Here is a 26,195-nt window from a genome sequence, read left to right on the forward strand (position 1 = left end):
CGTGTGTGATCATTAAATCATCGTTTGACTCAACCCGGCCGGACCAGTGTTGTTATTGTGGTTTTTTCTCTTGTCTCCATCCCCAATATTTTGAACCTTAACAATATACACATATATATATATACATACATACATACATACATACATACATATACATACATATACACATACATATATACCCATACCAACAAACCCGTGCATGCGCACACACATGAAAACATTAGACAAGACATGAAGAAACCAACAGGCAAATTCGTTACACACACACACTCCTAATGGAATCATGTTTAATAAACATGAGGAATATTAACACAAGCCTCGCCGTCGGCCATGTGATTACCAAACGTTAGAAACGAACTTCAACAAGCGCGCCCTCGCTCCGTTTGCTAGCACTTTCCACCACTGTCAGCTGATAGGTTACGTCATCCAAAACAAAAACCTCCCTCTCGCGGAAAGACTGAACATTCGTGAAGATGCTCTGTGGGCGTGGCTTAAGGCCTCCGTTGTGGACAGTAACAGTGTCAGCTAAGTTTAGCGGTCAGGGTTTTTCCTCTCCGTGGAAGGAGTCTTCTTCTTTTTATTTTTTTTGCATCTCACTTCCGTGTTTGCTGTTTCTCCACGAAAAGCTTGATATCACTCTCCCCCCAAAAAGCATACAAGAAATCAAGTAGGTAACTAATTTATCCAATGCGTTTACAAGTACGGGTAAAACGACAAGTTGTGGTGTTTTAGCGTATTATAAACACGGTTAACCGATAGGTCAGCTTTGTAATGGCGACGTGTTTATATTAAAAAGCCGCTAACGGTTAGCGATAACCTACATATCAAATAACTTATATCATATAAAATCCACATTATAACAGGGTTGCTATGGGTGGCATAGCAGTTATTAAACATGAGGACGACCTACTCACAACTGGCCTAGTCTGACTTAAAACCAGGATGACATCTAAGTAAATAGCCTAAACATTGGTTAAAGCAGGAGAACTGTCAGTTATCTGGCTTCCACCAATGTCATGTCCTAAACATTGTCTAACTAAGCATGGGGGGACTACAGAGTAACTAAACATGGTGTTAATATTTCTGGCCATGTGGCCATATTACCTTGAGCTGTTATTGTAACCTATCCTATCTTATCTTATATAAGCTTATGTTTCTGAAAATAGATTTGTGAACTTGCTAATAGTGCTAACAGTCACGAGGTTTGTGTTGGACATGCCACACCCAGTCATATGCTCCTAGTGTCTCAGTAATAACAGATGCGCTCTAATGTGTTTACATTTTATTCTGTAGGTGTTACTTCCAAGATGGCTATGGTAAAGAGTGGCTGGCTTCATCGACAAAGTGAGTATCCAGACACATTAAAGGAAAAACATGAATGCTTGACCTCCACAGTAATGGATCTATTAGTGTTTATGCTGTAAGTGGGGGCAATTGTGTGGTTTAGATGACCTGTATCCTACAATGAAACATTTTTAGCCTGATAGTAGTGATGAGATATGAAAATGATAACACAGGAGACTTTGGATCTCAACCTAATCGCAGAATATTTGTTGGAAGAATGATATTTCATTACTCCAGTAAAGAGGGGTCTTTTTTTCTTTTCATTTGTCACCCATCTATAAGAAAGCAATATAGCCATAAATATGTCAGATACTCAGATGGTTAAGATGATGTCACATTAAAAATAAACAAACTACCTTTACTATGTCAGGTACCATACTGCGTCGATGGAAAAGAAACTGGTTTGACTTATGGGCTGACGGACGACTTGTGTTCTACAACGATCAACAACGGCGCGACATGGAGGACGACATCCACATGAGGGTCAACTGCATTAACATCCGCAACTCCGCTGGATGTCAGGGTACATGTCTTACGCTTAATGTTGATCTCATGCGGCTGATCCCTATGCTATTATTACCCACCTCTTTGCACTAATTTTAAATGTTTCACCACCCCACTTGCATTTTTAGAGCTGAACCCACCGGAGGGAAAGACGCGTGATGCCTTGTTCCAGATAGTGTGCAGAGATGGACGGGTCATCAGCCTGTGTGCAGACAGTGCAGATGATGCTCTGTAAGACTGCACATACACACCAAGTCATAAAATTAGTTAGATGTATTTGAGTACAGGTAATTAGAACAGACATTTTTAACTCAAGATGACATAATGTCTGCTTTTGTTGCAGGGCATGGACAATGGCACTTCAAGATGCCAGAGTTAATATGGTGAGATTTTTATACGTTATTTAAAGTTAGTGTTGTTGTAACTGACAGTCTGTCATTTTCTGTCACATTACCTGAATAAGCTCTGAATAAAGCTGAACTAAGAGTGACTTGAGCACAGCAGAAGAACTGTCCTCCTGGGAGGAAAACTGGATTTTTTTTTTATTGTTTTCACTTATCTTAATGTTATGTGCTTGAGTTTTTTTGGTGTTGGCAAGCTTCAGTTGCTGATTTTTGTTATTTGATACTTTTAGGTGGTCACTGCTCCTCAGATCGGCTTTGCACAGGAGGTGATTGCATCTGCTCCTCCCCCCTACTCGGAATATCCTCCCCAAACGGTGAAAAACAGTATTAATACATCTCTTTTCATGTTCATAACTGAATAAAATTACTTTTTCAGGTCTAAAGTCTTTTATGAAAATAGTGCTACTTACAACATTTGTCTGTGGTTTAGCATGACTATCTCAAGTGAAAATCAACTCAGTGATTAATGTAAAACAAAACAAAAACCAACAAATCCAGTCTTTCTTCTATAAGCCATCTAATACAAAGGGTTTATTAATACAGTAACATCCTTTGTGTCACTTTGTTAAATGTAATTTTTTTTGCCAGGTTTATGCCCCAGGCCCATATGGAGACTACACTGCACCGCCCCCACAGGCCACACAGGTCGTATACTCTGCTGATGGGCAGCCCTACACAGTTGCTTATCCTTATCAATACCAAGGTAAACAGCTGGACATTGCCCACCACTAGTTTATAGGAATCCTGGTAGCTAGAATAGAATAGAATAGCCCATTATTGTCACTGTAGATGTACAACAAAATTGCGGACTAACTAAACTCTGACCTAAATTTGATTGTCGACAAGCGGACATCTTCACAATATGCATATCCATAATGCAGTAAAGTGGCTGGATTTGATCCTTATAAAAGAAGTCTTCAGTATAAAAGTAAAATCTTTCCACTTTGAAAGGCCTAATATTTGTTTATCCGTAACTGGCTCATTTCAGAACGTGACTGAACTTAGTGGTTGTCAACATACTTCTGAGATTCCCATACTGAGGAAATGGTGCATAGAATGGGATTTCTGACGCAGTAATTACCAGTGCTGTCATCCTGATGCTTAACAAGAGTATTACATACCATCTTAGTTACTATAAGAACATTTGCTCATTAACAAATAGAAAAACATGCAGCTTAGTCTAAAATCTTTATTAGTTTTTCAGGTACTTAGATAAAAATGTATCATGGACTTTAAATTCATTCTTAAACAAATGGGTCACAAAAACCCATCTAGATGTTCTTATTTGTGACCAGAGGATAAAGTGAAAAAGTAGAATAGTTTAACAGAGTTTAAATTGTATGAACTTACCATTATAAAACTTGTGTTTTGTAGGTGGGTACGTTGCTCCTGGAGTGAACCATGTCATCATTCGGGAGCGACAGCGTGACGACGGAGGAGATGTGGCTTTGGGCATGCTCGCTGGAGCGGCAACCGGTTTAGCACTCGGCTCTCTCTTCTCTGTATTCTAGCGTCAGAACTAATGTACTTCTAGCAGCCAGTGACTCCCTCCCCCTGTATTTATATGGCCTCCTCTCTGTATCATCACGTGAGTTAGAATGAAACGTGTCTGATGGGCTACATCTATCTGACGCATAATTGTGATGTGCAGTGAATTACTCACCATGTATACTCAGCACTTTCAAATACAGTCTATGTTGCTGTTTACCAACATCTTTGTGTTATCTGAATATGAATATTCTTAACCAAAAAACATAATGTAATATAAGCATTACTTAATTTTCAAAGTTGTCAAAATGACAGAAAAGACACTACTCCTTTCATGCACATTTCAGGTTCTCTCCTGTCAATTTGCTTCCACTTCACGGTGCACAGATGTTTTTTTTGTGTTTATTTCCGTTTACTGTATGTTTTTCTATTTTAATGTTTTGTTGTTTTGATTGTGAATTTGCATCGTATCTTTGACTCCTGAGGTAATTAGTGGTGGAGCTAGCTTCAGATGAGCATAGTTTTCTGAGGGACCCGTTTGATGAACATTGGTTTGATTATATAGTCTGTTATATTGTAACCCTGGCATTTACATGAAGTGAAATGGGACATCACTCCTTGAGATTTATAAGTTCTTGGTTTATGTTTTTTTCATTGGCAGCTTTTCAGTCATACCTTTCATTTAAAGTGTTTTTTTAAATCTCCATGGACTTAAAAAACCCTTAGCAGGTAAATCTCTTGAGACATTTCACTTGGCTAGGACCCTTTTTTTCTCAGCATATAAATTATGACCGCTTTTAAAATCCAAACTTCTGCTCAATAGAAAACATTTTGGTCTACATTTCAAACAGATTTTTTCATCACTACTGACACTGAATTAAGAGATGTATAAGAAATGTTTTGCAAGCAGCTTATTGATGTAATTTTTTCTACAAGTCTTAATTTGTTTGTTGCTGTGAAATTAATATTCACTTATCATATAAGGAAATTAAATTGTGATTTACACTGCATTAGAAATATAGAAATATGATAGTTAACTAAGAGATGTATTTTAACAAATAAACATATTTACAAAGTTAATGTTTTAATTCCTTTATTTAGCCCTGAGACTTCTGTTCACAGAACATATCCAGTAGAATACAAGAAAAGTACAAGTTGACCTTTTTTTTTTATTAATGTAACCCCTGTAAACCCAAAGGAAATTCTTAAATACATTTAAAACCCAAAGGCAACACAGCTAGAGCATAATCATTTATAAATAAGTCAGAACATAACTAGAACACAGTAAAGTGTCAGTAATCTAACAGGAGAAGGCTGAAAGAAAATGTGCAACGGCATATCAGAATTAAGAAATTCTTTCATTTTCTCTACATCAGTTTAAATCCCAGAAGATCCTTTTGGATGCCATTAATGATTTGTATGTAGTGAAAAAAAGATTGCCAGTGTTCACAGACTTCATTGCATAAATTCCTGTTAAATGTCAACCACAACACCAGTTCTGTTAATCAAAGTATTAAAATCTTCCTTAGACTACATAAAGTATGTAGTGATGGAAAGATGCCAGGATCTACCCACTGTAGCCTTTGCACATACTTTTCTAACAGTGATGCAGTTTCAGAAAAAAAAAAAACGCTTCAGTTTGAAATATAATAAGAAAAACCCTTAAAAAAATAACGTAAACACAAGCCTCGGTGGATCGATAGGTTAATGTGGCTGAAAGAGGCGATTCCTCAACTGGTTGGTTGATTTAAAAAAAAAAAAAAAAGATCTATGATTGTGACAAAAGGATAAATGTTTTTTTTGTCAGCTGTAAGACTGATTTGCTGCAACCTCTGGTCCATTAAACCTGTGACATTTTCCACCATTTTTGACACAGCAGTTGAAAAGGCGAATCAAATGATCTGAAGCATAACTGAGAGTAAAGATAGTTGTTAAGTACAGTCCTATTTTTGAGTACAAAGATATTATTAGCCTTCTTGACCAAAATCTTCAGTAAACTTCTTCAGCTTCTCCAAGTCCTGCTCGTTCACCGTAGGCTTGGTGTTGCTTTGTGACCTCAGCATGTCAGCCTGTATAGAGAACATTAGGTAGGTCAGAATAGATTACAGTCACTGGGTTTGTCAATAACACAGAGAGAGAACTGACAGAGACAGATTGCAATTCATTGTTAACCACAATGAAGGAAAAAAAAAAACATTTCATAATTGTTCACTGACTTTGATGGTGCCTTCTGGTCAATTTCATCCACAAGCAAAACACTGTTAAATGCCAGTAAGCTGCTGTTATGTGACCAACAACTAACAAGAGGGCAAAGAACACAATAACCTGTAACTGAAGATTTTTTTCTCTGAGCAATAATAATGTATGATGCAAGCAGAATCCTGACAATCAGCAGGATCCAACCAGCAAACACTGTGTCACTGGCAAGTCAAATATGCAAATGTTAATTTCATTTCAATGTAAAGCATTGAAAATGATGGGTAACAGTATCCATGCTAACTGCTTAGACTCCTCTCTATAACATTACAAAAATGTACAAAACAGACTATGTTTTTTTTCTTCCAGAAAGCAGACTCTGTTCATCTGGTTTCAGTGAGAGAAATGTTTAGTCACTCATTCGAGATGCATTTTAGAAAAATCAAACATTTTTAGCCACCAAAAATGACTTTGTTAACCTTTCAGCTCTTGGTTACATTTTGCTGGGCTGGATTATTTTCTATCCAGTGGGTGTGGTTTTCCGAATATCAACTGATGAAAGAGCCCTTTTCTTACCATGGATACAACTGGCTCTAGAAGTTTCTCTCCAGGGACCTCCATCCATGTCATTTCAATGGAGTTGGGCTCTCCAGGTGAGCACGGAGTCAGCAGGTCATCGACCACAACGCCAGGATTGTTCCATGTTGACCCTCGAACCTGAATTAGTATGGGCATAAGGACAGGAATAAAAAATTATAAAAAGAAACACCACACAGTGCTGCCTCCCTCTGGTTGAATTTATATTTTAGATTGATAAATTTATTATGAGCTGGGATAGTCTCCAACAGCTATAAGGATAAGTGGAAGTGGATAGAAGTTTATTTTGGAGTTACAAGAAAGACTCCTGCCCAAAGGATGAGCTTCAAGAAAAGTTGCAGACATAACAACACAAGTTATAGGCATAAACTTGATATGTATACAATTAAAGTACATGCCTGACTGTTTATTGTGAGCAGCTATGTGTCTCAAAACACAAATTTGGGGAAGAAGTCACAATGCCTTTAACCAGCTAATCCCAAATGACCACTCCTCTGTCAAATACACCCAAGCCTATAAAAAGGCACTACGGCTTTGGAGAAAATTACATCTGTAAGAATGCCACGACTGGTACAATCTGACTGGGATCTTCCCACTGGAATGCTGGAGGCAGGGTGAACCACCAGACAAGTTCAACTCCACAGAAAACCAGTGGAGTCATTTTAGTAACAGAGTAAAACAGTGTAATCCTCCTACGTGGACTCAGCAGCAACTCAGCGCAACAGTGACTGAAGAGTAAGCTGCCATCCCACAGGATGACACCTGACCATGAGGAGGCATATTACAGCCAAAGTCAGTGCAGACGGGGGGTACACTAATTATGGATTGCCTTTTTTTGTAACCTGTAGTTATATTACACACAATATATAGTGATATATCAAATTTGGACATTTTTTTTGGTCTTTTTTCCAGGTTGTTTTTATCACTGATTAAGTTAAAAGGTAATGACAAGCAATATATGAGTGCTGATTTGCATATAACACAAACTACACCAGTGCATTTGCAAAGAAATGTAGTGGTGCGTTTTTAAATTCTTTGAGTACAGTTGTATGTAAAGATGAGATAAGCACCTTGTCAGGTGTATGAATTTCAAGTATGACAGTTAGTTTGATTTTGGAATAATATACTTCCACTGGATCCCTGAACCAGGTTTTCTTGCATTTAGAAATATGACAAAAAGAGCATGTCAAGCAACGGTTACTGTGGTTTTACCCTTTTGAAGTGTGTGGCTGTCTGAACCTTCCTGACTGGCTGCATCAGGGCGTCCCTGACAATTATACTGATGTCAGCTCCGGAGTAGCCATCTGTCTTTTTGCCCAGAGTCACGAAATCCGCCTCTGTCAGGTTATTGGGGGTGGAGCCCAGATGCAGTTTGAACATGGAGGAGCGGGCATGTTCCTCCGGCAGAGGAATGTAGATTCGCTTTTCAAACCTGAGACATAAACGAGCATTAAACCTCTTAAATCCTGGTTGTTAGCCCAAAAACACTGATGAACAGTACTAGGTAATATAAGAGGTGATTAGGTAAGTAAAAGTAAGTAAAATGTATTTATATAGCGCTTTTCATAGATAAAAAGGTAGGGATCATTTGTATAGAAACAAGTGGATCTGACCTTCTCCTGATAGCTGAGTCCAGCGACCATGGTATATTAGTTGCACCCAGGACAAGGATTCCGTCATTATCATTACCAACACCTGACAGGAGAAAAGAGTTGCACAATTAGTCAACTGAGCACTAAATATTTTCAGGTTTTTGTGATTTTGTTGCAACAAAATAAAGAAAAAATAGGTGACACTGGGCTGCGGGCGCTTACAGATGATTTTTAGACAAATAAATGCTTAAAACAATCAGTTGTCATGAATAACTGAACTATGAGCCATAGTTCATGACACTTCGTATCGTCTTTCCAGCTGTTGGTTCAAATCTGTAAGTATCTTCTTTCTCACCCTGCATCTGAACGAGGAACTCTGTCTTGATTCTGCGAGCTGCTTCACTCTCATTCTCGCTCCTGGAGCCACAGAGGGAGTCGATCTCATCAATGAAAATGATCGATGGTTTGTGTTCTCTGGCTAAAGAGAACAAGTTCTTCACCAACCTAAAGACAGACAGAAGTGGAAAAAATAGATTCATTTTTCTTAACAGTAACTTTGTCATAGTCTTAATTTTGCCCCTAGGTAAAGAACTTGGGCCTCACTTTTCACTTTCTCCTAGCCACTTAGACACAAGATCGGAGGATGAGATTGAGAAGAAGGTGGAATTGTTAGCTTCTGTGGCCACGGCTTTGGCCAAGTAGGACTTTCCTGTTCCTGGAGGCCCAAACAAAAGGATCCCCCGCCACGGTGTTCTCTTGCCTACAAAAGAAGTTTCAGTCTTTAAAAAAACAAGGAAACGAAAAACTTCACTTTCACAAAACTTTTTCACAAAAAAAATAAAAAATAAAAAAATCCCTGCCTGTAAACAGATGTGGGAATTTGATTGGCAGGATAACAGCTTCTTTAAGGGCTTCTTTGGCTCCTTCGAGTCCAGCTACATCGTCCCACTTTATGTTTGGCTTTTCCATAACAATGGCACCTATAAAATAAATGAGGTTCAGAAATACCAACACATTTGGCTTTTCAAGAAATTGTATGTCAGTGATATGCACCTGACAGTTGATTTTGGAACTTCTTTTTTTCTTGGTCTTCACCTTCATCACTTTCATTCCTAAAAGGTGGTGGTGGGGAGAGGTGGAGGTCAGGGGGTTATAAGCATAGGGCAAGAAGAAGACAGAACACTTCTGTAGAACAACTGTAGAACCCATGGGAGTAAGAATAAAAACAAACTTAGTAAAGAATATTACAAATTAATTGTAAAAATAAAAAGCTGTACAGATCCACCTAAATTCGGGAATCATCCTTTCTTTACAAACTACTGACTAATGGTTCTCTTATGTGTGACTTCTAAATCAGAACACCAGGTGGCACACTTTACCAACAAAGGCAGAGCCATACAGTAAACCAAAATTCAACAGGAAAAACATGTTTAGATAGTGACACTATGTCACTTACACTTTCATAACAATTTTACAGCAACAGTCACAGAGTTAGACACTTCTGGGGAAATTATGACAAAGATTTAAAGAATAATACAGTTAGGTCTAGGGCTGTGCGATATGACCAAAATCTTTATACCGTTATCGGGACGATAGAATTCGTCCCGATAACGATATAAATCACACAAATGTAATATTTTCTGTAAATTCTGTGAATCTCGGGCAGCTCGTCTTGCGGGAAGTGTTTCCAGCTGCGCGTCATGTAGCTGGAATTGAGTGTTTTAACAGATGCATGAAACGATACATTTTTAGACATAAGTTGTAACGGCCGCCGTTTTCTTTGTGAGTATTTATTACACAGCGTGCTGCAGGGAAAAGCCTGTTCTAACGTTTGAGTCTAAGGTTTATTTTTTAGCGCCTGGCGGCTCTTTTTTACTTCTCATCCATAAATAATCTGCTCTTTCATGCGATTCAGTTTACTTTGAAAAGTCTCAACAGGATCTTGAGCTTTATTGTGAAAGGTTTATGTGAAACATAAACAAGTGGACACGCGATGGTGTTACCGTCGTTGCTGCTAACGACAACGCATAAAAACAGGCGCTGTGGTTATATTAAATGTAAGAAAAAGAGAGAACTTTAAGAAATTAATATGGCCACTACAGTGATCATCAAAACGATGAAAAAATATTGCTGTAAACAGTTTATTTTGCGACACCACGAAACGATAGACGTTTTTATATCATCATCCAATATATATCGTTATATCGAACAGCCCTAGTTAGGTCCATATATATTTGGACACTGACTTACAGCCAAACCCAGGCGTTTACTAAAGCAAAGATGTGTAATAATCTTGAATGGCCAAGTCAGTGACCTGATCTTAACCAAAACAAACATGCATTTCACTTGTTGTAGACTAAACTTTGAACAGAAAGGCTCACAAACAGCAACTGAAATCAGTGCAGTAAAGTCTGGGCAGAGTATTAAAAAGGAGGAAACCCAGCATCTGGTGATGTCCACGAGTTCAAGACTTCAGGCTGTATTTGCCAGAAAAGGGTTTTCAACCAAGTATAGAAATGAACATTTTAGTTTCAATTATTTAATTCAACTACTTTTGAGTTGTATTACAAAATGCTTTAATTCCTCAAAGTATTATGCAGTATTTTTGTTAAACCCACTAAATTAAAGCTGCTGAAGTTAAATAGAGATCAGAGCAATTGGAAATTAAGAAAATCCCATCCTTAGACCTATTTTTTTTATAAGACTGAGCTAATCACACAGCAATGCTGCAGATGATGAAAAGACATTTCTTTGGTAAGTCGTGTTATAAACCAGATGGAACCGAGCACATCAAGTAATAACTCTGTATTTCAGTGGTTAAAATGTTATGTAAAAGTGTTTATATGTAATGCATTTCAATAATAAAGCATAACTGGTAGAACAACCTGGCTGATGTGTATACAAGTGAGTGTGATTAAGTTATAGCAACCGGCTGACATCTGCAGGTGATTTAACAACTGTAAAGGTAAGTGGGTCGTCATGCAAATTATCAGAGCAACACTTCAACAGATAAATAATAAATAAAAATTCAGAGGCTTCAAATTCATTAACATACATGTTCTGCTGCCTTCAGCTGAATGGAAAGGTTTAATGAACTGAATGAAACATTTTTCATGCAGTATAAAAACGCTGTTGACACCTCATTAAATGGGACTTACTCATCCATTTATAGATAAATACAGGCTGGTTTACAGATGTTCCTGCTTCAGCTGCATTAAATGTTCATTAAATGCATCTGCTGACTGGAAAGTGATTCATTAAAATGGTTTATTTACGCGTTAAGTGTTATACATAAGTATTTACTGTTGAACAACTGTTCCAATAACTTTGCTTGTTTTTATTGATTAAATCCGCAAAGTGGATGCAGATTGAGCAATGTGCTTCTGAGCGAACGATTGTGAGAGTAAAGTTTAAGACTCAAAGAAAGTCCACTGAATTTACAATGACGCAAAAACATTTTAAAATATCTGTCACAGATCTAACTTTAAATTTAATAAATAAATGGATATATATTTGTACACATTTAAACTGATCTCTGTCTCAGTCCGTTAAAAAAATTGCACATGGAATTTCAAGGCAACTAACAATAACTCTCAACTTTGTCCATTATTCAGACCAAATTACATTTAGCTTTCCTTTCAGGAAATTACCCAGCCTGCAGAACAAAGTCTAAACTGTAAACAAAGCAACAAACATTGTGAAATGGACTCAGATTTATTGATTGCTCCTACCCTTTGTCACCAGACTCTTTGACGGGTTTGGCTGGAGGAGCGTTCTCTTTCTTCTTCAGATATTGCTTCAGTTGCTCAGCTCTGTCCAGGTAGTCAGCACACTTTGCCCTGATGCTCTGCTTCGCCCGATCGCCTTGGGCCTCATCTGCAACGCAAAAACTGACTTAGATCATTCATGCGGAACCGAAGTGGAGTTTAAAACAGCAAAAAGGATGTACAAATCTAACAGTGGTACAAGTTTCTCACACTTCACAACATGAAGGAAGTATTGCACTGCGTGCTGATAACATCTGAGGGCCTCTTCATAGTTTTTGGCCTTGTCTTCCTCTGCGGCCTTGCTGGCCAAATCTATGGCTTTCTGAAAACAAACAAGATGAAACAGAAGGATTTATTACACATTTATAGAACTTATATGAATTTTTTTGGTTCTTGTTTGTGCTTCTTGTTTGGTCATATATGCAGGTAAGTTGTTTAGCATGGTGGGGCGATCGTGGAGAAGAGTTGGCAGTTTGTCTTGTAATCGGAAGGTTGCTGGTTCGAGCCCCGGCTCCAACAGCCTCAGTCGTTGTGTCCTTGGGCAAGACACTTCACCTGTTGCCTACTAGTGGTGGTCAGAGGGCCTGGTGGCGCCAGTGTCCGGCAGCCTCGCCTCTGTCAGTGTGCCCCAGGGTGGCTGTGGCTACAATGTAGCTTGCCATCACCAGTGTGTGAATGTGTGTGTGAATGGGTGAATGACTGAATGTGTAAAGCGCTTTGGGGTCCTTAGGGACTAGTAAAGCGCTATACAAATACAGGCCATTTACCATTTTAAACTTATAAAATACACTTTAAAAAGATAGTATTCAAAAGTATTACTAACACCATAAATTAAAATTCTAAATTGTGGTGTCCTGTGATTACATATGCAGCATTTTAAAATTAGACATAATTATTCTATATTGATAATTCAGTCTAGGCTGTTCCATCCAATGGGTGGGGTCTTACTAGAAACACCTCAGGGCCAAAAAACAAGAAAACAAGAAAATGATTACATAAATGTTATACACATTCAGGCCTCCTTGTACATCATATTTGTTCTGTTTGTGAAATACTGGGTAATTTGGGGGATATTAAAGCTACTTCAGTGACTTGCTAACAGTTCATGGACAGCTTAAACAATGAGCCAAGTTTTGTTTTTGTTGTTTTTGCTATCCATAGCAACAATTACCTGTACAGTTTAAGTTATACATTGTTTTCTAATTGTAAAAAGTACAACTCTGCCCATTTAAATTCCCTGAGACAGAAACAAAGTAGCAAAAAGCTAACTTTTATGTAAATAAAGTAATTTAGTTCTTTACTTTCCTACTTTTCATCACTGGAAAAGGGAAAACAGCTAGAAAATATGTTTCACTATGGGACAATAAAGCCCCAACTAAATATTGTTAGAGTTTCTTCATCTATGAAGCATTAGTAGTGATTTACACTCCTTACGCAGTAGTGCCGTTTTTTTCCATTACTTATAATTGAATTTATGGCTAAATACATTCAAGTTGGCTTATTGTTAGTCTCTAAATTAGACATTCATACAATATAAAATCCCTAGTTGCTTATTTAATAAAAGGCTGAGTTTATTAAAAGCCGAGTTAACATCTCTTTGATTTGGGCAGTCTTATGTAATCATTGTTAGTAAATGTCTGCCACTTACCTGTAAATTACCGCCCGCCATTAGATGGTTTTCTGTCGGTCAAAGTTTAGTATTTGACTTTAAATAAAACCGTAAACTCGCTCACTTCTTCTTTTTCTCTATTATCTATCACATATGGTTTACTGTCGAACAACTTTAGAAGCCAAACATCCCAAGTGTCTCTCTTCCGCATCAACAAGAGCTCCAGTCACTTCCGCGATGGTCACGTGACATAAAGTAGCTTAACAGCGGCTGTAATTTCTCGTGTTTCATCCGTACATTTGAAAGTTATTTTAATTAATAGAACTTACCATATAAACGTGTACGTTCATAACCGCTTTAACGTTTTTGAGGGAAAAAACGGAATTAATGTAATTAAAATCACAGCACAGGTGAGCTACAGGTGTCTGTTAATAGGGATAATAGTGACCTCTAGTGGGTATTCGTCACATAACTAGCATACCATTGTATTATTAAAATGTGTACGTAATATCTGATCCTTATTTTATCATGACTGCTCATTTTCCAACCGCAAATAAAATGTAATTCAAAAAAATATTACACATCCACACAGATACTCCTGCATTAATAAATAAAATTACACTTTATTACATTTATTAAAAAGGCAAATAAAGAGTGCAAAATATATAGAAATCTGACAACACTTGGGATAAACACAAATAAACAGGAGACCAGTAGGGGATGATGCACATGGAAGACAAATGTTTTTTGTGTTGCGCTATACTTTGTCCAGGTTTGTTCGGCATACGACAGCTTAATTTCAACCAAAAGCAAGCACCGTGTACAGTACATGTTGTAATTGGGTGGATTGGACACTTGTTTTCTTTCCCCCTCCTTACACAGACAGGCGTGAAGGCAGGAACCTGTGCCATTATCAGCTGTGTCCATTCAGGATTTTTGGACGTAAAACCTTAAGGATGCGATCATTCTTTGTCAGATCTGCAGGGAGTTCACTATTCTGCAAAAGATACATGGGAAACACTTTGATTATAATATCTAATGAGATTATATACTTAGGTTGTCTGCTGTTTGTCTGCTATCCCACCTTATTGAGTAGCGTTGGGTCAGCATTTGCTCCAAGTAGCAGCAGAACAGATTGAAGATTTCCACTCATAACAGCAGCATGAAGGGCAGTATAGCCATTCTGTAGACAAGACACAAATATGAACTACCCTTCTTTAATATTATTACTTTTCCTTTAATAGTATCTGGTATTTCACAAGCATGCATCTTCCTTTTCTTGTTCAGCATTAGATTACAAGATTGATTAACAGCTCTAATATTGGGACACTAAATAAAAAGAAAGAGCCAGCAGCCAGATAATGTAGTTTAACACAAAAAACAGAAATGGGGATGGCAGGTCCACTGACTTTCTTTTTGTGTCTTTTTGTCTTTTAGCGTCATCAGTGCAGGTCTTTAAGTCCAAATTGAAAACCTATTTTTATTCCCTGGCTTTTAACTCTGTAGGAAACTGACACCTTCTTATTTATTTTATTGTATGTAATGATTTTATGGTATTTTTAATTTGGTTGTTGTTTTGATCTGTGTTGTTCAGCACTTTGGTCTGCCTGGTGTGTTCGTAAAGTGCTATACAAATAAATGATGATGAATATAACGATGATGGAAGAGAGCTGTCTCTGTAACCATGTTTCAGGCCTGTCAGCCATGACCCACTCTGACTGCCCGGCTGCCCACGGAGGAAATTCATCTGATTGTTAGTGGAGCTGGATATAGAGCCTCTGAACCAGTGTTCCTTGCTATTTGAGCACTGAGCTACTCGTGATGTGGGTGGTATTTTTGGGATTGTCTGACACTACTAGTAATATGTTTTTAATAGTATTTATTTGATAGTTCAGCTTTTTTTAGATCCTCTTTTGTTCTGTTTATGAGCAGTTGGAAATGTAAAAATAATTTTTTATCTAGGTATAAAATTTAGCACCGTTATTTTGGTTTGACACTATAGGCTTATTCATTTTTTCCTAGACAGTGATTTTTATTGTTATTATTATTTTTATTTGATTTCCTTTTTACTGATTACATTCCAACAGTACTGTCATGTGCTGTACATACAAGTTACTCATTGCTACATAAAGATATCAGTGTTGTTGTTGTTCTTTTAAACCTTTTTATTATTAGTGTCCATGTATAAAAAAAATTATATCACTGTTGTATATTGTATTAGATTTAGCTATTAGCCATTTTCCATCTGCAATCCCTGGGAATGAAAACACAGCTTTACCTGCCCAGGGATGTTGTTTCTTTGGATCAATAGTTTGCAAATATTTTTAAGTTACTCTCTGTGCTTCTACTGATGTCAAATCTTCAAATCTTTACAAAGAGGAAATCACTATCTTGACTTTCTCTAAGCGGGTAACATCCATCCTACAAAACATGCAAAATCTATCTACAAGCCCACTAAACATTGCTGATAAAACAATTTGTTCTATATGTTTAAGTTTGTAAAAGAACACACTGTGTTTGTGCCAGACAATTTTTTTGGTGTTGAAGAAAAGCTTGAGAGCTTGACAAGTTGTGCCTTAACCATAGCTATTTCCCAAAACAGACATCTACAGCAGCATGTTTTACCTTAAGAAGGCCAAGTGATGGAGAAAATTTGAGGAGTTCCTCAATGACGCCATTGTGGCCTTTCAGCGCTGCTTTGAACAGCGCTGTTGATCCATCCTTGAAAGACACAAAAAAAGCATACAATTGTTAAAATTATCACAAAAATCACGAGTCCATTTTCAGTTACTCACATCCTTAAAAGCCTTTGACTATATCACGTTTCCCACCAACAGATAATCTCTCATCCAACTTTGAAATGTTAAATATAAGTGTAAGTATCTGCATACAGTTGCAAATTCAATCTATATGTCCATATAATTACAAATCAAAAACCTTTTATGGTGAAATGTTTCTATAAAGACAGATCGCAGCCTCCTAGTCTTATGTAATGTCACACTTTCCACACTGCAGAATGGCAGGAATCAATAGTAAAAATCCCTTTATGTACACTTTGATGTACTTTATTAATCCTAAAAGATCAATGTACTTGTCTGTCAGCATCCCGATCAGCACCACGTAAGAGCAGCACCTTCACCACCTCACTGTGACCCATTTGGGCTGACATCCACAGGGGGGCAGTGCCATCCTGGAGGAGGGAATTGACGAAGAGGGGGGTTGTAGGTATTGAGGGACAATTAGCAGGAGTAGGTGACAACATGTTTAGAGCTCTGTTTTAAAGAGGCAGAGTTTGGCGAGGACATTACCTCCCTTGCTTGGTTGACCTTGGCACCGGATGACAGCAACTGACGAATCACAGTCACATGACCCTCTTGGGCAGCAAGGAAAAGAGGGGTGGCACCATCCTGCAAAACAAGAATTACCTCACACTAGATTTTCGAAATCTGCTTGGAAAATCTTCCAATTAGGCATAGACTACATCACTAAAACAAGATTCCATCAGTACTATTTATAAGCACATTTTTGTGTAAGCAGGTTGTTTTTCCATGGCACCAAGGAAACACACAGTTATCCTGCCCAGTATGATTCATGTCTGACTCAGCAGTCTGCAGAAACCTGAGAGGCTAGATTCCAGTTGCTGGGACAATGTGTGCAGCTAACCATTGTGTTTCTGACAGACAAATAGACTTAACAGACAGGACAGTGACGGCGTACTGAGAGCGAGAGGCTGCAGACGTAAATGCAAAGAGCCTCACGTTCAGCTGGTCGTGAACATTGGCTCCATTTTTCAGCAGGATGTCCACCACTTTGGAGTGACCGTACTGAGATGCGACAGTGAGAGCTGTGCCACCATCCTGCCACATAAACACACATGGATGCACAAGAATGACTAAAGTGTTCGGCAACAACAAAAATATCTTTAAAGTCACAGCAGCACTGTTTGTGCATCGCTGTCTCTTTATCTCCACATTCTGAAGTCTGATGATAGCACTGCAGCATTCTCCTTCACACCCAGTATTCTAAAGGCCATGATACACATCATTGCACCCTGTTGCATACCTTTGTCTGGAATTCAGTGGAGGCACCGAATTCAAAGAGGAGCTTTACAACTTCATGGTGTCCTTGCTGGGAGGAGAAGAACAAAGCGGTAGAACCTGTCTGGAAAGTTAAAAAAAAAAGACACCGCTGTTTACCTCAACTTTACCCTAATGGTGTACACAATATAACCTTTCATGAATATCTGACATGAGGAATAGAATAAATAAGTGTCCAATTGGGGGAATTTTGCTGCACATATGGCCCTGTTTTCTTACAAATAAGATTCTACTCAAGCATAAAACTAACATTATAGAAAGTTTTATTTGGCGGGGAAAAAAACAGAAAAAGAACTTAGCACAAAGGTTGAAATATAACCAAAGTGTAGGGCAGAGAGTTAATGAGGACTATATGCACCAAACCTATAGCAGCAACTTGCTGTCGCTTCCCAGTGAAACACCAGCCGGTTAGCATAAGAACGGTTGGAAAAAGGAAGAAAACTACCTTGGTGACCTACTGCCTGTAGGTGAGAGAAATCCGCGTATAAACACATCCAAAAGATACTAAATTGATAGACTACACTCCCTGGCCTCTTTGTTGTTCAACTGCTTATTGACAAAAATATTGAATCAGCCAATTACATGGCAGCAACTCAATCTTTTTAGGCACGTAGACCTGTTGAAGTTCAAATCAAGAAAGTCAATTTAAGTTACTTTGTGCAAGTATTTAAAAAAAAACCTGCAGATTTCCTGAGATTTTCTGGCACAGTCATCTCTAGGGTTTACAGAGAATGGTCCCAAAAAAAAGAGCAAGCAGCAAGACCTCTGACATCAACAAGAATTGCTTTCTTGATGTCAGAGGTCAGATTAAATGGCCAGATTGCTTTGGGCTGAAACCAAGGCAACTGTAGCTCAAATAATCACTTGTTACAACTAAGGCGTTCAGGGTATGCAAAGGTTGCATAAACATGTTGTGCATCTCTGAACACAAAACCTTAACTTTTAAGCAGATAGAACTAGCACCCGCTGCTGTGGCCTATCAGCTATGAACAGGTAATTGAGGCAACAATTCACATAGGCTCACCAAAATAGGACAACAGTCTGCTGTAACTTTCAGAATGTAGAGTTAGAATTTAGTACGAACAACAACAGCATGGATCAATTTCTGCCTTTTTACTCAAACAACCTCTAGTTGAGTCACAGGATCCCAATCCAATAAAGCACCTTCGGGTAGAACTGGATATTTGTATCACGGATGTCATATCTGGAGCGACTTGAACGCTGTCATGCCAATAGAGAGCAAAATCTCTTAGGAACATTTTCCAAGGCAAAAGGGGGTCCAACCCAGAACTACCAAGGTGTAACTAATCAAGTGGCCAGAGGGTGTATAAACAAATTTAAAGCACATGAATTTACATAATACAAGATCTTAAGACATTATTTACCAGATGATGCAGTACTGGCTTAGCGTAGCACAACTGCTGGACAAAGGGAGTAAAGCTAGCCTGGGTCTTCCAGCAGAACAATCCACATATGCACACCTTTGCTCTGTAATTAACAGTTAAAGGCACAGTGTTCCAGACATGGCGGAAGTCTAGTCCTAGACTAAAAACTTTATTCAATTTAAAACTTCAATATTTTTCTTTTGGTCTGGAAGAATTTCTAATCCATGTCTGGAAAACTGGAAAGTGTAAAAACAACAATTAGTGGGTTTTCAGGAGCTATGTGCCAGCAGGTTGTAGTGACCTTCTAAATTCACCGGCGGTAGCAGACAGTGAGTTTCCTTAGCTCAGCACAAAGGCTGGACAAAGGGGGTAAAGCTAGCATGAGTATGCTTCCATTGAAATAAGATAAATCCATCTGTCAACACATCTAAATTTAAAGCCTGGACAGTCAACATCTGTCAAGTTCATTCACTAATATTGTATTTGCCTAATTCTGACAATGTAAAAACACCTTTACCAACACTTTATGTTTTGGAGTCTGTAAGAGTATTTAGTTAATTCATTGGGTTTCATTTCCCCAGCATACCTCTCTTTGGTAGTTGATATCAGCCCCTTGCATGATAAGCTCTTTAACACAGTCATAATGGCCGCTGTATGATGCCACCATCAGCGCTGTTGTTCCATACTGGAAAGAAACATTAATGAGCATATTTGTTTTGTTGCAATGACCTGGTAAACAGTGTAGTGATGGCAGGGATGAAACCACAGAATTCTGCATATTTCTGGCTTAACATGCAAAACTTTCAACTGTTTATAGGACAAAGAGAGAGAGAGAGAAAACAATTAATGGATGAGGAATTGTGATGGTACACACATGCACTACATGAACCCCACAGGTAAGGCTTGAAGCTTTCTGTGTCCCTACCACAGGTGGAATATGGTTAAAGTGTGCATCTGAGCAGCCACAGCATGCAGTGTCCATACACTGTCTCTGCAGTCTGCGTCCACTCGCCCGCTGTTGAGTAGCAGTTGAAGCAGAGCCAAGTTCCCCTTCCTCGCTGCCCAAAACACAGCATTAGCCAGGGGTGTTTCCTTCTGGAGGATAAATACACACAACAACACAAAAACTGACCTGAAAGTTACCATTAGAGCATTAGGAATGCTGAGAGCAGACAGTAAGGACAGCAGAGTGCATCCAGGTGTTACTGTTCAGTGTTGTGATGCACCTGAATATGAATGACAGGTGAGTCATCAATAAAGTGTGCCAAGAGATTAATAATCATATTTATGACATCACATCACATCACATCTCAACCAAAGTTAGGGTTTAAAGTTTGTGCTAACTTTAAGTCTTTACCATAAAATTTAACAAGTTACTCATGAATAATGCGGACTTGCTTTTTGTCCTCAGAAGAGGGGGACATGTCCAAAATGTGCGTAAAATGATTTGTTTCCTCTCAGTACCGGTAATAAAAGGTATGTGGACATACTTGTGCACGCACATTCACGTGCACGCTAGTACCATGGGCCGTTTGACATGCTATTACATCAGCAAATCCGGATGCACACACACCGAGTTGGACTCTATGATCGCCCAGGCCAGTAAGCAGCCATTCAAATGTCAGAGCAAGTGCTACCTCACCGGGCTCATAGTGAAACATAGCAGATCGTTCAATAACCCCCAAATAAACAAGTCTGCACTTCAAGAGGAAGCGGGTGCGATCAATTACCTTATTGCGGCCCTCTCAGGCTGCGTGCACAGAATGATGGACGGAGAAAGCTGGTTTACCTTGAAAGACATCCTGCAGACCTCATTCGTGACTCATACTTCTTCCTGCGCACTCATTCATTAGACGAGATGTTGAGCGCCACTCGCCTGTTTTGCCGCACTGACTTTGGGTGTTGGCGGCGCCCGATCGCGGACATAATAACGGGGAGGCACAAAATCAGCTGAGCTCATCCTCTGCAGTGTGTCCTGCGAGGGAGCAACACCGTGGGCCAGCAGAGGGCGCTGCTGCTCACACTGATGAACTGTATATAAATATAGATTTATGGCGTGAAGCCATGGCTATTAAGCAACCTACATTTACTCAATACTGCACTTAAGACTAATTTTAAAGCATTTGTGTTTTACTATACTTCACTGTAATCTACATTTCTGAAAAAAAAAAAAAACTTCGCCTTTTACTCCACTATTGACATACATATAAGGAGATCATTGTTAAAAATTAAACCAAGGATCTAATCTTAAAGTCTAAATAAATGAAATAAACTATAATTATTATTATTATTAATAATAATAATAATAAATAATTAATAATGTGGTTCGTGTTTAAAACGTTAAAACTTTGAACAAGTGAGCAAAGATTTGGAGCAACTGAAAAAGAAATCCCTCTCTGTTAAGCCCTTGTATTGATCTTGGGGATTTTTCTCTGAAACTTTCTGTTTGTGTTTTAGTCCTAAATTATTTCAGAGAGCAAAAGTCTGCTGTGGTTATCCTTAGTTCACATTTCTAAGAAAGAAAGGATAAATCCCTCATCTTCTCAGAACAAAGATCCAAAATGTCTAAACAGAATACAAATTTGTGTAGCAGAACTTTGCTAAAATAAACTATTATACCGAGTATGAATGACTTAAAATGAAGCCGAATATGGCAGTGAAATCCTGCTTACACAACGGATCTGTATGCCTGCAAGCTCTGTGCTTTTGGTTAAGTTTTAACTACTGTTTATTGTATGCACTCTTGAATGCAGAAATGTTACCCTCAGCTTTCTTACATCAGTTCACTGGCACTTTTATTTAGATAAAGTTCCCCTTTCACAGTTTGTTTTGCACAGTTATGTGACGGTTGTTGTGCTCAATTATAAACCAGTATTTGAGGGATTTACACAACTGCTGCTTTAGCTGTCTCTAAATGATTACAGCACTATGGCCAAGGAGGAGCATGATAAGCATCTTATTTTTGTTGACTAATGTCCTTCTCAGCTGCTGTCATGAGTGTTGATTTAGGGATTAACTTAAAGTATAGTAGTAACATGTACTTACTGACAAGCTTTATAAGGCAGGTCTGTTTCGGTGTCACTGTTCAGAGTTGCTCTCAGAATATGGGACCAAAACAGACTCACATGCATGAAGGTAAGCTGACCAGAGCTTTTTGTTTAATATCAAAAGAACAACTAATCTTATATAATGTTATATGTCTCTTTTATATGTTGGTTTGTTCTATAAAATCCCTTAAGTCTATTTTCACTGTTGATTTTTAAAGAAACTAACCTAAGCTAACATAAGCTCAGAGAACACTTTTTATATTGACTAGATTTCCATTTTTCTTTTGATTGATAATACAGTTGCAGTCAGAGGGCTCATGAGGCCATCCTTTCAACATGATATGATGAAATATGATGAATTATACATATACACAATGCAACTGTGCAATGCTCTGGTCCTTCTAGTCCAGCAGGCCAGCTTTCTGCTGAAAGCTGCTCTGCTGTCCGTCCTGCTAAGTGGCCTGCAGCACGTGCTGGCAGACTCAGATGAGGAGGCCCCGACTGAGTGGGAGATCTGGAAAAGCAGATATGGCATAAGCTATGATGAATCAGTGAGACAGCCTCCACATCTAAAATCCTCACAACAACAATAAGTGCAAATGTTCTCTAACGAAAAGTCCACATGTTCTCTAATTTATTCGAGTTTTTCTTGCGTGTGCTTTTCCTGTGTTAACCATCAGGATGACATGGAAAGGAGAGCCATCTGGGAGGAGAATAAGCAGTTGATTGAAGACAACAACCGAAGGTTTCTCATGGGGATGAAGTCATTCAGTATGGCTATGAATAGATATGGAGATCTAGTAAGGAGTATTGTTTTGTTCTAGTAGAATTTAGTAGTAGAGTAGAAGTGTTTTGTTTCAACAAAGAACTTAACCAGAGTTAACCAGCTCCTAAATGTACCTACTATTTTCCACAAAGACCTTAAAAAAAAGAATTGTCTGATTAATTGCTGTAACAAACTGTGAATACTGTGATACTGTGAACAAAAATTGTTTTACATTTGCAGACACAACAAGAATACCGGGTTTTGCAAGGTGCCAAGATGAATGCTCAGTTTGTAAAGAGAGGGAAAGAAGTCTCAGCTCGAAGACTGCGTAACAATGCAAGGCATTTAGATGGCTATGCTGTTGACTACAGAAACATGGGTTTTGTGACTGAGGTTAAAGATCAGGTAAGACTGTCCCTCCATCACATGAGTGGGTATATTCAGACTGAATCACAATCAGATCTTTGTTTTAAATGTTCTTTGCAGGGCTTTTGTGGGTCATGCTGGGCCTTCAGCACTACGGGAGCTATAGAGGCACAGCTGTACAAAAAGACAGGTCAGCTGATATCCTTGAGCGAACAAAACTTAGTGGATTGTTCTAAATCCTTTGGTACCTATGGGTGCAGTGGTGCCTGGATGGCCAATGCTTATGACTATGTGGTCAGCAACGGGCTGGAGTCTTCAAACACCTACCCATACACCTCAGTGGTAGGACTCTGCTGTCTTATCCTACATCATAAAAAAGTAAATAATTCTGCGGACATGCTGTGGTTAACATTTATTTCTCTTAACAGGACACTCAGCCCTGTTTCTACGACAGCAGGCTTGCAGTTGCTCACATCAGGGACTACAGGTTCATTCCCAGGGGAGATGAGCAAGCTATGGCTGATGCTCTGGCAACTATTGGACCAATAACAGTTGCTATTGATGCAGATCATGCAAGCTTCCTGTTCTACAGCTCAGGTTAACTGCCTTAAAAATAACAGTTATGTTATCTTAAGTCGATTTTGATAAGAAGAGGACTTTTTAAACTCAGAGCTGCTATAATGAGAATTTTTAGATTAACAAAGCCACATTAAGCCACATATGAAAAGAGTGACAAAGTGCAACTTTGTTGTTGTTAGTTGTTTTTGTTCTCATTGTATGGCAGCTATTTTTTTCAGCAAAAAAGCTTTGATAATCCCATCGGATACTCAGCAACAGTGAGCAGACAAACAAAGTTAGCAACTATCTTGGGGACACAACAAAGCTTTTAGTAACTAAAGACCCAGAAATTCCCATTAGGAGTTGTTGGAGATTGAACTAAATGCTAAACAGGACTTACTATGGTAATTTTCAGCTTCATGTTTTTTATTTTTGGAGTCTAATTGAGTAACTCTGCATGATTGATGGTTCAAGATGAGCTTCATTTCTCTTATACTGGTGCTCTGGTTCATAAATTGCCTTTAAAAAGTGCAATTTAAGTGCCTCCCCCTTAAAAACCACATTCCCTTTAGGTTAACTTTATTCTGAGTTGCCTACACCTCACAAACATAAAATGTGAAGAGCATGTGGGTTGCTCATCAGTTTTCACAATCCAAGCTTTGTGCCATACCGAGGATATCCTCTTCTTCACAGAATAAAAAAAACTTCCCCAAGCAAAAAGCTTACATTCACAGGACCTCATTTTTTAAAAATTTGTGCATTTTATGTATAAGAAGCCACCATGTAAAAAGTAAGAAATACCACAAGTAATGTTCCCTAACAACTGGTCACTAAGAATTTTCCTTCTCTGAGTTAAGGGTTATTCTATGTCACTGTTGTGTTATCAGTTTGTTTTTGCTTCCCACAAATTTCCAAAAATCAGTTAAGTAGGTTCATGTTTCCTTTGCAGGAATATATGACGAGCCCAACTGCAACCCCAATAATCTGAATCATGCAGTGCTGCTGGTCGGCTATGGCTCACAAGAAGGCCAAGACTACTGGATCATCAAGAACAGGTTTGTTCAATATTGTTCAAAGAAAAAGATAGCATCTGACCAAAACCTCCACTTTTCTTCACCTAAAAATGTCTTTTTTTTTTTCTCCAATAGTTGGGGAACTGGCTGGGGTGAAGGCGGCTTTATGCGAATCGTCCGGAATGGCCAAAACGCTTGTGGCCTCGCCAGCTACGCCTTGTACCCTATTCTATGATTTAATAAGATGTGGCAATCTCAAGGATACGCTCTTCCATTGGACCTCATCTCCACAAATCAACAGTCAGTGCTCATACAGCCCAAATCACCTTTCTGACAGTTTAGTAAATGTTTATGAAAAGTTGAAAACTTTTAATAATGAACATGTCGCTTCTCTCAGGGACATCTTTGTGAGGTAAATAAAAAAATATAATAAAATAACTAAAATAAATGTGTGATTAATACCAGGGTCACCTTCAGCAACTCAAAAGATTAGAGCCGCCTTTGATATTTTCACTGGCTGATAGGACTAAATTGGAAGCAGACCAGTTTAGATTTGAACTCTTGCTGTTGCATTATGTGCAAAATGTAGTTTGTCAAAGTCTTACCTGAAACAGACATCCTCTAGATGGCGATATTGCTCCAAAACCTTTAGATGTTGTCCAAAATTAGTGGAGCCTTTGCCCTGTCCAGTAATGCCCCCACCCTCAACATATCATCATATACTGGATTTTGTTTTGTTTTTGTTGCCCTCCTTTTTGTGTGACCTTCATTCATAGACTTTGTGTTAAACATAGATGTAGTTTCTTAGTCTGAAAAGTGAATTCAGAGTGAAAGTAACTAAAATCTCCATTCTTTCTAACAGCCAGAAGGGGGCGACTCTTCTGGTTTAAAAAATAACTCAAAATTGTACAGAAGTCAGTAGGAAAATGGTCCTCGGCTCCTGTGTTCTGTAACCTCAATAAACACTTTCCTCATGGATTAAAGGGCTACCTTATACACACTAACATATAGATTTTGTAGATTAGACCATATAAAGCAAATCAGGGTACCCTGTGTAAGCAATATTAGTCACAGTTGATTTGTAACTTTCATTGCCAGACTGCAACTTTTTGTTATTTTTGTTAGGCTGAAATGAGAAAAAATTGAAAATCTAAAAAGAAAAAACTGAGCCTGGCCTCAACAAGAATCTGTGAGCAAACAGAACAAATGTAATGGTTATTTTAAAAGTGAGTGCAAATAAAGCTTTTACATCTGTGGTTTTTTTTGTTTCTGTTTGATATTTTTGGTACTCCTGTTTGCTTTAATAAACTATATTCCATATGAGTTCAAAAGTTGTGATTTCTTCTAGATTCATTTGTCACTTATTTCACACACTGCGTCTTCCTTCGTGTGCAACCACACCTCACTGAACTTTGATCTTAAGTCACACATATAGTTACACTCTCAGTCACTTATACAATCC

General features: G+C 38.4%; 4 protein-coding genes across 14 annotated transcripts; 2 read left to right on the forward strand and 2 right to left on the reverse strand.

Annotated features, from left to right (window-relative positions):
• Positions 1 to 463: 463 nt before the first annotated feature.
• plekhb2 (pleckstrin homology domain containing, family B (evectins) member 2) lies at positions 464 to 4,820 on the forward strand. Of its 2 annotated transcripts, none has more exons than XM_026158854.2 (8): positions 464 to 667; positions 1,294 to 1,344; positions 1,715 to 1,867; positions 1,977 to 2,079; positions 2,192 to 2,231; positions 2,483 to 2,566; positions 2,841 to 2,955; positions 3,627 to 4,820. In XM_026158854.2, the coding sequence occupies exons 2-8, from the start codon at positions 1,308 to 1,310 to the stop codon at positions 3,761 to 3,763; spliced, it is 669 nt and encodes a 222-aa protein (XP_026014639.1). In that variant the 5' UTR covers positions 464 to 667; positions 1,294 to 1,307; the 3' UTR covers positions 3,764 to 4,820. The 2 variants fall into 2 exon arrangements, with proteins under 2 accessions (XP_026014639.1, XP_026014640.1); XM_026158855.2 differs by having other exon boundaries at positions 508 to 671.
• Positions 4,817 to 13,732, reverse strand: LOC113016205 (vacuolar protein sorting-associated protein 4B-like). Its single transcript, XM_026158851.2, has 11 exons — positions 13,541 to 13,732; positions 12,103 to 12,214; positions 11,857 to 12,001; positions 9,179 to 9,237; positions 8,986 to 9,105; positions 8,729 to 8,885; positions 8,481 to 8,629; positions 8,147 to 8,228; positions 7,746 to 7,965; positions 6,513 to 6,653; positions 4,817 to 5,809 (listed from the first exon to the last, which is right to left on the reverse strand). The coding sequence occupies exons 1-11, from the start codon at positions 13,559 to 13,561 to the stop codon at positions 5,708 to 5,710; spliced, it is 1,308 nt and encodes a 435-aa protein (XP_026014636.1). The 5' UTR covers positions 13,562 to 13,732; the 3' UTR covers positions 4,817 to 5,707.
• A 372-nt stretch (positions 13,733 to 14,104) lies between these two features.
• On the reverse strand, positions 14,105 to 21,008 carry ankrd29 (ankyrin repeat domain 29). 10 transcript variants are annotated; one of them, XM_080297378.1, is made up of 11 exons: positions 20,773 to 20,953; positions 19,909 to 20,078; positions 19,570 to 19,668; positions 18,984 to 19,086; positions 17,564 to 17,662; positions 17,260 to 17,358; positions 16,810 to 16,908; positions 16,593 to 16,691; positions 16,127 to 16,222; positions 14,586 to 14,684; positions 14,105 to 14,498 (listed from the first exon to the last, which is right to left on the reverse strand). In XM_080297378.1, exons 3-11 carry the CDS (start codon positions 19,623 to 19,625, stop codon positions 14,415 to 14,417), a joined length of 834 nt encoding a protein of 277 aa, XP_080153504.1. In that variant the 5' UTR covers positions 19,626 to 19,668; positions 19,909 to 20,078; positions 20,773 to 20,953; the 3' UTR covers positions 14,105 to 14,414. The 10 variants fall into 10 exon arrangements, with proteins under 10 accessions (XP_080153504.1, XP_080153506.1, XP_026014637.1 ...); XM_080297380.1 differs by having other exon boundaries at positions 19,968 to 20,078; positions 20,714 to 20,847; XM_026158852.2 differs by lacking the exon at positions 18,984 to 19,086 and having other exon boundaries at positions 19,968 to 20,078; positions 20,773 to 21,008.
• Positions 21,009 to 22,006: 998 nt separating this feature from the next.
• On the forward strand, positions 22,007 to 26,064 carry cts12 (cathepsin 12). Its single transcript, XM_026158767.2, has 8 exons — positions 22,007 to 22,118; positions 22,436 to 22,581; positions 22,711 to 22,830; positions 23,037 to 23,201; positions 23,283 to 23,504; positions 23,591 to 23,759; positions 24,670 to 24,775; positions 24,869 to 26,064. Exons 1-8 carry the CDS (start codon positions 22,019 to 22,021, stop codon positions 24,966 to 24,968), a joined length of 1,128 nt encoding a protein of 375 aa, XP_026014552.2. The 5' UTR covers positions 22,007 to 22,018; the 3' UTR covers positions 24,969 to 26,064.
• The last annotated feature ends 131 nt before the right edge of the window (positions 26,065 to 26,195 follow it).

Source organism: Astatotilapia calliptera, chromosome 23 (assembly GCF_964374335.1).
Source record: "Astatotilapia calliptera chromosome 23, fAstCal68.1, whole genome shotgun sequence".
Taxonomy (NCBI): Eukaryota; Metazoa; Chordata; class Actinopteri; order Cichliformes; family Cichlidae; genus Astatotilapia; species Astatotilapia calliptera.

Coding starts and splice junctions, on each gene's coding strand:
- plekhb2 (XM_026158854.2), top strand. CDS start 1,308: ATGGCTATGGTAAAGAGTGGCTGGCTTCATCGACAAA. Junction 1,868..1,976: donor CAACTCCGCTGGATGTCAGG/GTACATGTCTTA, acceptor TTGCATTTTTAG/AGCTGAACCCACCGGAGGGA. Junction 2,080..2,191: donor GACAGTGCAGATGATGCTCT/GTAAGACTGCAC, acceptor CTTTTGTTGCAG/GGCATGGACAATGGCACTTC.
- LOC113016205 (XM_026158851.2), bottom strand. CDS start 13,561: ATGGCGGGCGGTAATTTACAG. Junction 12,002..12,102: donor CTTCCTTCATGTTGTGAAGT/GTGAGAAACTTG, acceptor TTTGCGTTGCAG/ATGAGGCCCAAGGCGATCGG. Junction 9,106..9,178: donor GTTCCAAAATCAACTGTCAG/GTGCATATCACT, acceptor TTTATTTTATAG/GTGCCATTGTTATGGAAAAG.
- ankrd29 (XM_026158852.2), bottom strand. Junction 17,359..17,563: donor CCACTGAATTCCAGACAAAG/GTATGCAACAGG, acceptor TTTATGTGGCAG/GATGGTGGCACAGCTCTCAC. Junction 14,499..14,585: donor ACCCAACGCTACTCAATAAG/GTGGGATAGCAG, acceptor TATCTTTTGCAG/AATAGTGAACTCCCTGCAGA.
- cts12 (XM_026158767.2), top strand. CDS start 22,019: ATGTACTTACTGACAAGCTTTATAAGGCAGGTCTGTTTCGGTGTCACT. Junction 22,119..22,435: donor ACAGACTCACATGCATGAAG/GTAAGCTGACCA, acceptor TGGTCCTTCTAG/TCCAGCAGGCCAGCTTTCTG. Junction 22,831..23,036: donor TGAATAGATATGGAGATCTA/GTAAGGAGTATT, acceptor TTACATTTGCAG/ACACAACAAGAATACCGGGT.